The following is a 12392-nucleotide window of genomic DNA, read 5'->3' on the forward strand; positions in this document are numbered from 1 at the left end:
ATAGACAGCACGATAACCATCTTGAAGTTCACGTATTACTAGATTTTGTAGCCCATCACATCTGAACAGAGGAATAAAGGGCAATTTGCAAGATTGCTCTTCGCTGGGGTAGTCTTTAATTTTTGACCCTTAAGGCAGAATTTCGCAAGACAGAATTCTGCCTATGCAAATTCTGCCAGAATTCGAATTTGGACCTTAAGGAAGAATTTGTATGAACAAAATTTGCAAAACTGCCTTAAGGCAGCATTTGCAAAGGCAGAGGGCAAAAATTAAAGACCACCAATTTGAGGGGCAAAACTTAGAAACCACCAATTGAAGGGAAAATAATTAAAGACCACCCCAAATGAAGGACAATCCGCACAAAAAAAAAAAAATCAGGAAGCTAGCTGATTGTAACCAAAAAAAAAAAAAAAAAAAAAAGAGGTCCGCCTACTATCCCCCTAGGACATTCTCCTTTCAGCCCATAACAATTGCACTTCTCCGAAAAAATTCACATCTGGATTAATCAAAGCTAACTTTTTTGGACAAATTTTTATTTTGTTTCTTGTTTCTAGGATTTATTGGTATTTTGCCATGAAAATTAAGTGCTTTTTACTCGAAAATTATGGTAATTATCTTTAAAGTTACCTGATGGTGTAAAAATTTTCATACACTAACAATGCACCAAACTTATACTCTTAAATTAAAGTAATTAGATTATACCTGAGAGAGAAAGCAGAGTCTGCCGAATGCAAATGTAAAATAGGAATAAATGGTGAATTAATGAGCTATAAAAGATTTGATTGAGTTTGAACATAGAATATATATGATATCATGATAGATAATAGATGAAGGATGTCAGCAAAATATAACTTGTTTTGCAGTAAAATAGTAAACCTTACCAAGTGAAACCAGAGAAATCACTAATGTAAACAAGATGAATAACAATATGCATCATGGGCAGCGCACGGAATCTGAGTAGCAGTGCGAAAAAAAAAAAAAAAAAAAAGGGTCATCTAAATTTAAAACATAATGAAGTCGTGGAGTATAGAAACTTAAAACTTGAAATCCAAAAGAAATGTAAGCTAAAACAGTATAAGAGTACTGCATGGACTCCAACTTTAGTGGATGACTACTTTCAGCCCATAGCACTTCTTTTGCAAATAAACATATTGAGCAGACAGAACTCATTTTAGAAGAGTCTTATGATAGTAAAATATCAATTTGAAAAATAGGAATGCTATTGGATGTCTTTGATTAATCAGTAAGAAGAGGACAAAATCACATTTAACAAACATTTTAAATTATACATTTCTCACGGACTTACTTATCATATAATATTGTTGTGCTGCTCGCATGACCCAAACTAAGAAGCGGAGTTAGGATTCGAAGCTTGTTTCTAATTCGTTTAAGTTATTGGGTTCTAAATTAACAATTTATACATACTCAATAATTTTTTCAAGATAGATATAGGATTTAGACCAAAGTTACTGGGTTCGGCCGAACCCGCGAGTCCTATGCTAGCTCCGCCCCTGCCCAAACTCGAAGAGTAGCTAATATTGCAGATTCTAAAACAAAATCATCTTGAAAAATAATCCAGGACCTCCTGCAGTGTCTTATGCGCAGAAAAACCAATTTATGTCTACTATATACACATACAGAGGATGATTTACCTATTCAAAGGTCTTTACTAAAGACTCTTTACCAAAATTTTTAAGGGCCATTTGAATGTCCACCTTCTTAATTTGAATACCCTCTAACTTGAACATACGTCCTTGAAAACCACGAAACAATGCGTTTTCAAATGCTGTCTGTAACAGGCCCTCGAGATCGACTCTAGTAAATCCTTGTGTTGCAGAAGCTACATCAAAAGTTAATTCAGTATCTGGACTTAAAATATTCATAGTTCCCAAATCTTAGGACACAAAAATAATGATACATCTTAAGGAACTAACCTACGGCTGAAAGGTCTATGTCAGTATCGAAAAAGACCCTTCTCTGCATCCTTTTTGAGTTGATTTGCAGAATCTTCAACCGTTCATCTTCATCTGGTAGATCTATTCGCAAGCGCAATTCAAATCGCCCTGGTCTACAATCACGCCAAGATATGTCAACTGAAAATATATTTGAATATATATATATATATATAGAGAGAGAGAGAGGGGCTAGGTAAATTGACCAAAGCTATTTTACTTTCCACTTTAGAGTTCAGACTGTTCGGAATAAAATATGAATAGCAAATTAACCTAATTAAGAGAGATCGCTGGAGAAATGAGTACCTCAACAAGCCATCATCAATCAATTCAATCCTACTAGTTGTCCCCACAAGCAACAGATTCGTTTGTCTACGAACGCCATCAACCTAGTTTCGTCAAACCACCATTAGATAGTCATATATAAATAACTTAGGAAGCAAAAGTAGTTCACACAATCGGGGGAGGTGAAAGGCATAGAGGGTTTTGAAGCAGACCAATGTTGACAGTTGGCTCACTATCCTATCAGTTGCCGAGTTTGCTCCTCTTTTCTGATGTCAATAGCAAAACTTTGAGTTAAACACTAAAAATAAGCGCGCGCACACCCAAAAAAAATAAAAAAAAAAAATCAAGCAAAGCAACTAGGAAATGCTTACCCCTGCAATGGCATCAATTTCTTCAAAAATTATTACATGAACAGGACTTTCTTCACCTAATGAAGCAAATCATATCATCAAATAACCAAACATATCTACTATCTAAGGAACAGCATAAGCATTATATATCTTACATTGAGAGACAGTAAAAATTAATAACAGGAAAAATGTATTTTCAGTGTGATACTTGGCGACCCATGCAGCCTCTTCATTTCATTTCATACCTATAGTTTGTTGTTTAAATGGTTGTGGAGATTCAATGAAAATGGGGTCACTTTGGAAGGAAATAATCAAAACCAGATATGTTAGGGATGGATTTTACCTTACCTTATCAAAAATAAATAAATTATCTTACCTATATTCTCTAACATCACTTTAAAGACTGCTGAGATATTAGCTCTACAACTGCCACCTATTTGCCTAGTTGGGAGACACAGATGCACTTGAACAAACGATAGTTGGATCATACAATTTACATTAGCTAGAAACAAAAACAATTAAAGAAGTACGGAAATAATTTCCTATTGTAGAACCCAACATCTAACTTTTCAAAGTTAGAGAAAAGCAAGGAGGAGGAAAAACGAGAAAAGCAAGGAGGAGGAAAAACTAGTCACAGGGGTCATCATATTCTTACCCATTTGCTCAAAATCTTTAATCGATGGAGCAAAAACATCTCTCAGATTCTTTTCACCCGATCCTACGAGAGTGCCTATGATCTCCGGCCCTCTCACAACCTAGAAAAAAAATCAAAGAAGTATAAAAGAAAGTAAAGAAAAACAAAATAAAGGACCATCCTTAAAATTACAACCTTTAATTTTGCATTGAGAATTTCCGATAAGCGTCTTGCAACCAGTGTTTTTCCTGTTCCAGGTGGTCCGTGAATGATCAAGCCTTTTATAGGTTGGAGCCTAATCCTTCATTAAAACAACCATCAAACATTTGATAGTAAGCTAGTCAAGTTTAAATATAATTTGATAAAAATGCTTACTCTCTTGATAAAGCCCGAGGTAAGCTACGAGGAACAACTAGTTTCAAAATGGCATCTTTGAATTGCTCGTTAAGCCCCCCATATCCCAAGGATGTCATTTCTGCTTCAAACTCCTCCATATTGAAATCTTTCCTTAGAACTTCTTTTTGACCACGAGCCTAGCAAAAAAGTGAATCACTCCATACACTTTAAATACATTAACAACTGGAATTTGATTTAGTAACCTGCTGAAATTCCTTTCTTAATTTTAAGTGGTTAGGCACTTTTAGTTAAAACCTTTATCCTCCAAGTACAAGCTTTGCGAAATTTTCAAAAGCTCTGAAAATGTTCCATGAATAGAAAAGTGGCGAAAGATGCGTAATCATAATTTATAGTTTACCTCAAATCGCGAGGATGCGATTTCTGCTTCAAGCTCCTCCATTATGAAATCTCTCCTTAAAAGTTCTTTCTTCACTTTTTTTTGTCCATGGACCTAGCAAAAAAGTGAATGACTCGATATTCTTAAATAAAACTCTTAAAAGTTTATTTACGAACCTGCCAAAATTCTTTTCATAATGTTACATGGAAAAGGCACTTTTAGCTCAAAACTTTATCCTCCTGCCAAATTTTTAAGGGCTTTGAAACTGAAAATTGGAAAAAATAAGCGTAATTATAGTGTTTATAAAATTTACCTCAGTATGCTTTTTGTTGAAGATAGGCCATTTCCTGCGCTTCGGTACTTCGAATTCGGTAATCGATTCTATAGTGTCTTCTCCAAAATCTTCAGGTTTAGTGAACCTCAAAAAACATTTTAAACAATTCCAGTTTCCAATTGTCCTACTGCAAAAAGTCACGCGACAATTCGAGCTTATTTTGCTTTCCTAAACATAAATTGTTACTTGGAAAATCCTTAAACTATAGTCTCAGTTCATATATAGCATTTGGGAGATCTGGGATAGTCATGGTTAATGGTTTATGATTTACCTTTCCACAGTGGCTTCCTGCACTTTTGTCTTCTGAATGTACATAGTCTCTGCACTTGCCGTCTGACTACCAGCACGGGCAAGCTTAGATTTCATAGCCTTCTTCAACGCTATGCACCTTTGATATGCCAAGATAAATGGTCGTCCCAGAAAGGACCTGAAAGAGGAAGGATCGTTAGTAAGATTCCACCCTCTTCTAATTCATATGTGCTGCACTAACTAAATTCATAAAATTAACCTTTTAATTTCTACTTCCATTCAAAAACACAGAAGCATGGAAGTAGTAAAAAAGCCAGTTTGTTCATTCTCTGTACGGATGAGAACTAATTACTCATCGAGAACAATTGTAACTTCTAATCTTCCAAACTGAAGTTGTCGAACAGACTGCTCGTTTTCTCTTAAAGCTCTGGCATTTTTTAGCGTTGCTTTAGTTCAGTGTAACGCCATTTACTTTTCAGGCTGGTGCAGGTTTATTTTCAATAGTCCTATCCGGTGCAGCTCCTCGTTTCTCATCCCAGTTTTTTTTTTTCAAAGGGTAAGTAATAAAAACAGAAAGCAACATCGAAATGTTTCTCATCCCAGTCTTTTGCAACAGTCAAGGGACCAAGGGGCCTAAGCAAATTAAAGCATATGAAAGTCAGTCTGCCTTCAATTTCTTTCTGATGAAACAAAGGATTCATTATTCTTTCTGAACTATGAGGACATCACGTCATCTGTGGAATTCGACACCACAAGGAATTAAGTCATGCAACACTAGTTTACCAAACAGTAAGACTACAGTGCTCATGAGGTCAAAATCTTGATATGCAGTATACTAGACAATTGCACACCCTAAGATCTAAGATAATTGTTGTTCTTTTTGGAGCATTTTAATATTATAAATGACATGGAATTTGTGGCACTTTAATGTCATATTGAAAGTGTATGAAATGCTCCATTTCCCACCTTCAGTACTTGGCTGAATGTGGACATTGTTTGTCTTGAAACTTCTTTCCCCATTATCACATTAACTTACCCACATTCTTCCCCTTTATGTATTGTAACTTATGTAACCTCTAAGCCATAATTATATTCTCCCATTATACTCACATTACTACCCCACTCTTATCCTATTCAATTCAAGGATGATTTTGTTAACTATAAATAGTTAGTTGTTACACCTCGGAAAATTTTTCGTTCATGCACAGTGAATTGACTGACAAAGGGCATGATGCATACGATGTTTTGATAAGTAAGAAATAATATTTAATGATTCTAAATGAGATTTCAAGACATTTGAGGTAGGAGATGAAAGTTGTTAAGGAAAGCAAGGTATATGTTGTGTGTCGGGAAAGAATTTCAAGTATCGAATTAATGACGGCTTAATGACATTTTGGAGAAGAGTTATAATTTCCCTTATATTGGTAATGAAGTGTTAAGTAAGTTTCAAGAAGGAACCATAAGCCAAATATGGGCATAAGCCATCCCAAAAGGGCGATTTAAGGAAACATTTCCGGATGATCTGACTTGGAGGGGCAAAAACGCCATTATATGTTTGGAATTTGGAAAAATCTCTAGAAATGAAAGTTGTAGATAATTGAAAGAGATTTCCAACCATAGGTCGTGGGCCCTCACAGCATATCGGGATCAAAAGTTATGGCCATTTTACGACAGACTGTTCGGGCAAAGTCACATTCCGGCGCACTTTGCGGCGCAACATGCGGCCCGCAAACACGACATGCGGCCACGCAGTTGCGTAGCAAAGTGTGCCAGTGAAATTTTTGGTTTCCCTGCATGGTTTGCGACACAACATGCGTTTAGCAAAGCATGCTTTGCGTCCCGCAAAGTGTGCCGCGTGTTGTGTCAGTCCAGAATCTTCTGGACATATATACACCCAATTTCGTTTCTAACTCATTTTTTCACCATTTTTGGTCAAGAAACTCTAGAATACTCTCTCCACTCTTCATCCACAAGAAAAATCAAAGGAAACCAAGATTAACAACATCAAATTCATGAACCCAAGTGTATGAAACTCAAGTAGGATTCATCTTCTTCAAAAAAACCCAAGGGAAGTGAAGTATGATTTTGGTGCTAGAGGAGTAACTCCATTCAAGACTTGTTACTACACCATCTAAGGTAAGTTTTATGACTTTCTCATGATGATTGAAGTATTTATACGTTGAAACACTTGGATTATAGAAGAGTGTAGTAAATGGGTCATAAAATGTGAATAGTGCCATAGTTGAATGATAGTTGGATTAAATTATGACTGTTGATGAGTTGGGAGTATAAATATGTTATAAATGACGTGTAGACCATGAAATAGGTGTGATGTATGATAAAATGTGATGATGAGCTAAAACCCACAAATATGGAGAAATTGGAGAAAAATGGTGGAATGTGGTAAATGTAAATAGATGGCGATTGTTGATACGATATTGTGAGTGTTGTTGTGAATGTTTGGTAGTTGAAATGAAACGTGGGAAAAGTAGTAGAAACAAAGGAAATGCTGCCCAATTTTCCCTAGAAATAGTAGCACGTTCTTCTCGTCGATTGACTAACGATGGTACAAATTCTCTCTTGAAGGTAGAGACGTGACATCAAAGGAAATCAAGCAAATGATATATTAGTTAAACGACAAAGGTATGTGAGGCTAGTCTCTTTCTTTCTATGGCATGAATCCAATGGTATGATTCTCCTTTCTCTACATGAATTCTCTATATACATCGCGAAAAGTCAAGAATCTATGATCATGAATAGCTATATGAGACGAGATATGTTATGAGTCCAATGATGATGAGCTTGAGTCTAAAGACTATAGAGTTCATGTTATGACGTTCCTATAACGCTTATGATGTCGTATGTTGCATACACTCACCTCATACATTGTTCCCTCCGAGGCGAGGCAGAATACCATTAAGTTAAGTATGTCTTGTATTGTATACACTCACCTTATGTATTGTCCCTTCAAGGTGAGGTAGAACACTATTAAGTTACAGATGTCTATTATGGCATACACTCACCTTATACACTACTTCCTTCATGGTGAGGCAGGGTACGTATAGATGTCCATAAAGAAGTCGGGGGATCACGACCCTACGTCACCCCGATAAAGTATAGTTGTCCTTCAGTTCCTATGCATGTATTATGATGAGTATATTATGATGAGCATATTGTGATGAGCATATTATGATGATGATATTACACCGTACCTATATGGACAGGCAGACATACACACCACTATAGTGGGCAGCTTATACCCCGGACGCGGGAGGCCTGGACGCAGGCTATGATTATCACACCGATCCGATATGGACGGGCAGCTTATACATTATCACACCGTACCTCTATGGACGGGCAGCTTATACATTATTGCATACATGAGATGATGATGATTATGAGTAAGTCAGCATGTGCTATTTCTTCTATAAGTTACAGTCATATACAGTTGCTCCGTATTGATGCCTCATTTATCTCATTGACGTATTTTCATTGTTATGCCTTACATACTCAGTACAATATTCGTACTGACGTCCGTTTTCTTTGGACGCTGTGTTCATGCCCACAGGTAGACAGGGAGACGGCGCAGACCTATAGGAGCTATCAGCAGATTTTCAGGAGCACTCCATTATTCTGGAGGTGCTAATCGGGTTTATACTTTTGTGTGTGTGTGTATATATATATATATATATATATATATATATATATACATATACATATATATATATATGTATGTATATGTATTTTTGGCATGATGGGGTCTTGTCCCGTCCTTATGTTTAGCATTCCAGTAGAGGCTCGTAGATACGCAGTGTGGGTTATATGGTCTCACGAAGTTTCTATTTTGGATATATGTATATATATATTGTTTCGATAGCCGAATGGCAAATGTATATGAGAGTGTGTATGCTTCAAATGAAAGATGATTTTCCTATGATTTGAATATAATTTGATAAAAGAGCGTAAATGAGTATGATGAGTAATAGAACGAGCGGTGCTCGGTGGTTAGCCCCGGGTACCCGTCGCGGCCCCTAGTCGGGTCGTGCCATTAGTCATCCTAACCTTGAGATAGATGAAAATTATTGGAGAGTTCTTGAAAAAGTGAAAATAAAAGAGAGTATTTTTTAGGTTGAAGGAAGGTGTTCTTATGGTGGAACTTTGGACTCTTCAACTAGTCCGGAGTTATTTGAGTCACACGACGTTGACAGACTGTTATATCCTGGAGGGGACAAGTCAGAGTTGTATTGCTGGACCGGTGAAGATTATGCCGCAGCGGGCTTGAATCTCCTTAAAGAGAGCGAGATATTCGCGCCTCAGCCTGAAGAATATTTATGTACTTTGTTCTTTATTTTTCATTTTGGTTTTCAACTGTAATTTATTGTAATTTATTGATATATTCACCAACAATAATTATTAGTTCAAGACAGCAAAATAATACAAAGAGATAATGGTCAAAAACACACTTTCACTATCACTTTTTCGCGAATTTCACACCCCAACTATCTGTTGTTCCATTTTCCTACCTGAACTATCACCATCAGGCAGAGGCGAATCTAGAATTTTTGGAACACGAGTTCACCACTAAAAAAAAGAAGGAAAAAATTTATTAAGTGGGACTTGATCCCTAGTCTTCTAGGTAAATAACTCAACCTTCAACCAAGTGCACCATTTAACCTTTTTGTAGTATGAGTTCCAACAGATAGTATTATACTAATTTTAAAAAGCATATACATAAAATATCTAATTTTATGGAGAGACCATGTGTTCACGTGCCCCAATTTTAGTACCTAAAATCGCCCCCGCGCATCAGGTGTGTTTTTGACCATTAGCTCTAATACAAACTGTGGAGCAAATAGAGTTTAAATCAATATTCTTGTCTTCCCTCCGGCTGTAGGACGGGAGCTGGAAGCAGAAATCTCAAAAACTTACAACTTTAGAAGCCAACACTGACGTTCCTGTGTATGGTATGCAATCTGCAGAGTAGCCTGCACATACAACATACAGATTTATAAAGGGAGAAAAGGGATGGAAAAAGGAGAAATCAAGTTTCAGTGAAAATAAGAAATCTTACAATATATAGTTACAGTATATGACTAAAAATACCATAAAATAACAAGTTGAATCAAAACCTAAAGCTTCAGTGTGTTAGCTAGTAAAAGAACATTGCTGATTCTGAGGTGGAACCATAGAGCTCTGCGTTATATTGATGTTTGAAATAGAAAGGTTAATCATGTAAAATTCAAAGGAAAATGGTATTTTAAAGTATTACAGAATCACTGCTCACAACTATTGTATTGAGCATCTCAGCTAATAAAGCCCGAAGATACTTGATCGATCAAATATTCGAATTTCAAGTGAAAGAATGTTTTTCATGTTTGTGACTACCAAAACATATTCTAAGTAAAATGACTTCTACTATGTGCATACCAAAGAAGCTGTCACCCAAAAACGTCCGCCTTCTAGCTGAAAATTAATAGAAGGTGTCTCTCAATCTTAAGCATGGGTATCAAGTATCAACCTCTATGATCGAAGCAACCTAAACGAAAAGGTATTGTATAAACAGCGAATGCATTAAAGCACTTACCATCTTTGCTTCTAGTGTACGTTGAGGATGCAGCACTGAGCGTCCCAAGAAACTGAATGATTTGATTCAAGTAGGAAGAAGAATTTCAGCCTACATTTTTTTTTTCCATTGAGAGAACGATTTGTTAAAGCTATATATAGTGTGGCTCAATAAATATGACGGATTCAGATCCTGTCCAATTCATATATAGTTGTGATTGAACGAGGCGAACTTAAAAAACTGTGATCATAGTTCATGGATAACAAAGTTGTCCCCTTTTTATAAAGAGAGCATATAAAATGCAACACAGAAGACCACAACTGTATATTTCTTACCACTTCTTGTACCAAGCGGTGTCACGTGATACGCTTCGTCCAATCTTTTTCTAAATATGTATGCATAGATAATAAGCAAGATAAAAATGTTGGGTATAATATAAAAAATGACACCACTTATGTTGTAGTGATCTCTATTAATTTATTCATTTTTTTCAATTACTGACATCGCGCCACTGCCACTAACATAGCACCGGCCCCTGAATGCAGAATTGTTTACAAAAGTAACTTCTGATAGTTCTATCAACGTAAGCTCGTTTTCAGAACATTCTATAATCCCCTTAAGGTCATCATAATGTTTTATTACTTTTTTTATTTATTTAGATAAAACAAAAAAGACATCCTATAATCCCTTACGATGACAAATTTTTTAAATAGAAAGCAATTCTAACTAAATAAATTCACGCAATCTCTATATTGAAAACAAATTAAAGCTTCCCCACCACATTCTACAATTAAGTCCCCTTTTAAAAAGGATAAATCACTAGAGCAATTCCACATGAAAAAGAATGCACCACCTTTGAAAAAAACACATTTAGTAATATTAAACACAAAGACAGACAATTAACATTAAAATAATTTAAAAGTCGTGATCATCTGACTGGTTAAAAAATACAAGGGGAAAACTGGAGAAAGTATGGTTAGTTTTACCATTTTTTAAGAGTTTTGAAAAAAAAAACAAAATTACACATGAATTGTTAGGGAAAAACAAGAATCAAACACGCACCTGGACACCAAGTACAAAGGTTTTTCTGTTTGCTGCTATCGGATACTTGCCAGTGCTAGTCAGTTTCTTTTAGGGCTAAAGGGTACCTATAAATATTGGAGATACCAGTTTGCACGCAACTTCTTCCTTATTTTGCTGCTTCCTAGTCCTTTTGTGAATCTAGGTACTAGTAATTTGCAGAATTTTCATTAAAGCAAATTAAACAACGTCATGTCAAAAAATATTCCACGGCAATACTTAAGATACCACTCATTAATTTTCATCTAAATCTTTAAATTAAAACCCCTCTAAAAATAGGTAATTATGTATTTATCTTCCTCTCTCTTCTGTCTATATACTCTATATGTTCTATTTTATGTGATGTGATTTTCTTATTAATCCGTTTTCAGATCGAATGACACATTTTTACATTCACAAATATTTAACTTAGACTTTGTATTTTACTTTTAATAAGAAGTTTTTATAACCACACAAAATGTTATCACATACTTAGCAACGAGTTTCAAAACTTTTCCGTTTTCCTACTATAATCAAAGGCGGAATAAGAATTTGAAGCTTGTGGGTGTGGAATTTTAGTCCTTTTAAGTTATTGGGTTCTAAATTAATAAATTATGTATATTCTCTTAAGATAAATATAGGGTTTAGACCAAAGTTGTTAGGCTGAACAGTAAGCTATACTCTCCGTCCATGCTTATACACAACGTCGAGTAAAACTACGTCACATAAATTGAAACAGAATAAATATTACTAAATAAATATTACTCCTTTGGTTTCTAAATAGTGTTTTAGGCTTTTCATTTTGTTTCAAAATAAGTGGTGTTTTATCTTTTGTTTGGATGGTTGTTTCCCGTGGTTTATTAATGTACGATATGGTACAGTATGGTGTCGTATTGTATTGTACTGTATTAATGAACACAATGTTTGGATAGACTGTATCGTTTGTTGTGATTTAATAACATTTGTATTGTTTGGTTTGACTGTATGGTACTGTATAATAACTTGTAAGTTTACTAAAATACCCTTAACTCTTAATTAGAAATTAATTTATATATATTAATAAAACAAAAAAAATAAGTAGGTAGTGAGTGGGGGTGGGGGTGGTGGAGGGGTGGGTGGTAGGGTGGGGTTGGGCGATGGTGAGGGATAGTGGGTGGTGATTGGGGTGGTGGGGATAGGTGACAGAGGAGTGGGGTAGCTGGGGTGGGGGTGCGGTGGGGGTGAGTGGTAGGG

At 35.7% G+C, this 12392-nt stretch overlaps 1 protein-coding gene across 2 annotated transcripts; it reads right to left on the reverse strand.

Annotated features, from left to right (window-relative positions):
• Positions 1–1514: 1514 nt before the first annotated feature.
• Positions 1515–11430, reverse strand: LOC132623125 (vesicle-fusing ATPase-like). Of its 2 annotated transcripts, none has more exons than XM_060337842.1 (14): positions 11163–11430; positions 10122–10173; positions 9467–9522; positions 4560–4715; positions 4268–4415; positions 3976–4068; positions 3597–3754; positions 3417–3522; positions 3243–3342; positions 2609–2664; positions 2450–2503; positions 2259–2341; positions 1935–2068; positions 1515–1840 (listed from the first exon to the last, which is right to left on the reverse strand). In XM_060337842.1, the coding sequence occupies exons 2-14, from the start codon at positions 10122–10124 to the stop codon at positions 1653–1655; spliced, it is 1335 nt and encodes a 444-aa protein (XP_060193825.1). In that variant the 5' UTR covers positions 10125–10173; positions 11163–11430; the 3' UTR covers positions 1515–1652. The 2 variants fall into 2 exon arrangements, with proteins under 2 accessions (XP_060193825.1, XP_060193817.1); XM_060337834.1 differs by having other exon boundaries at positions 1517–1840; positions 10122–10211.
• Between the last annotated feature and the right edge of the window lie 962 nt (positions 11431–12392).

The sequence above is a fragment of the Lycium barbarum genome, chromosome 2, assembly GCF_019175385.1.
Source record: "Lycium barbarum isolate Lr01 chromosome 2, ASM1917538v2, whole genome shotgun sequence".
Classification (NCBI taxonomy): Eukaryota; Viridiplantae; Streptophyta; class Magnoliopsida; order Solanales; family Solanaceae; genus Lycium; species Lycium barbarum.

Coding starts and splice junctions, on each gene's coding strand:
- LOC132623125 (XM_060337842.1), bottom strand. Junction 3,755..3,975: donor TCGCATCCTCGCGATTTGAG/GTAAACTATAAA, acceptor CTTTTTTGCTAG/GCTCGTGGTCAAAAAGAAGT. Junction 2,069..2,258: donor ATTGATGATGGCTTGTTGAG/GTACTCATTTCT, acceptor GCGTGATTGTAG/ACCAGGGCGATTTGAATTGC.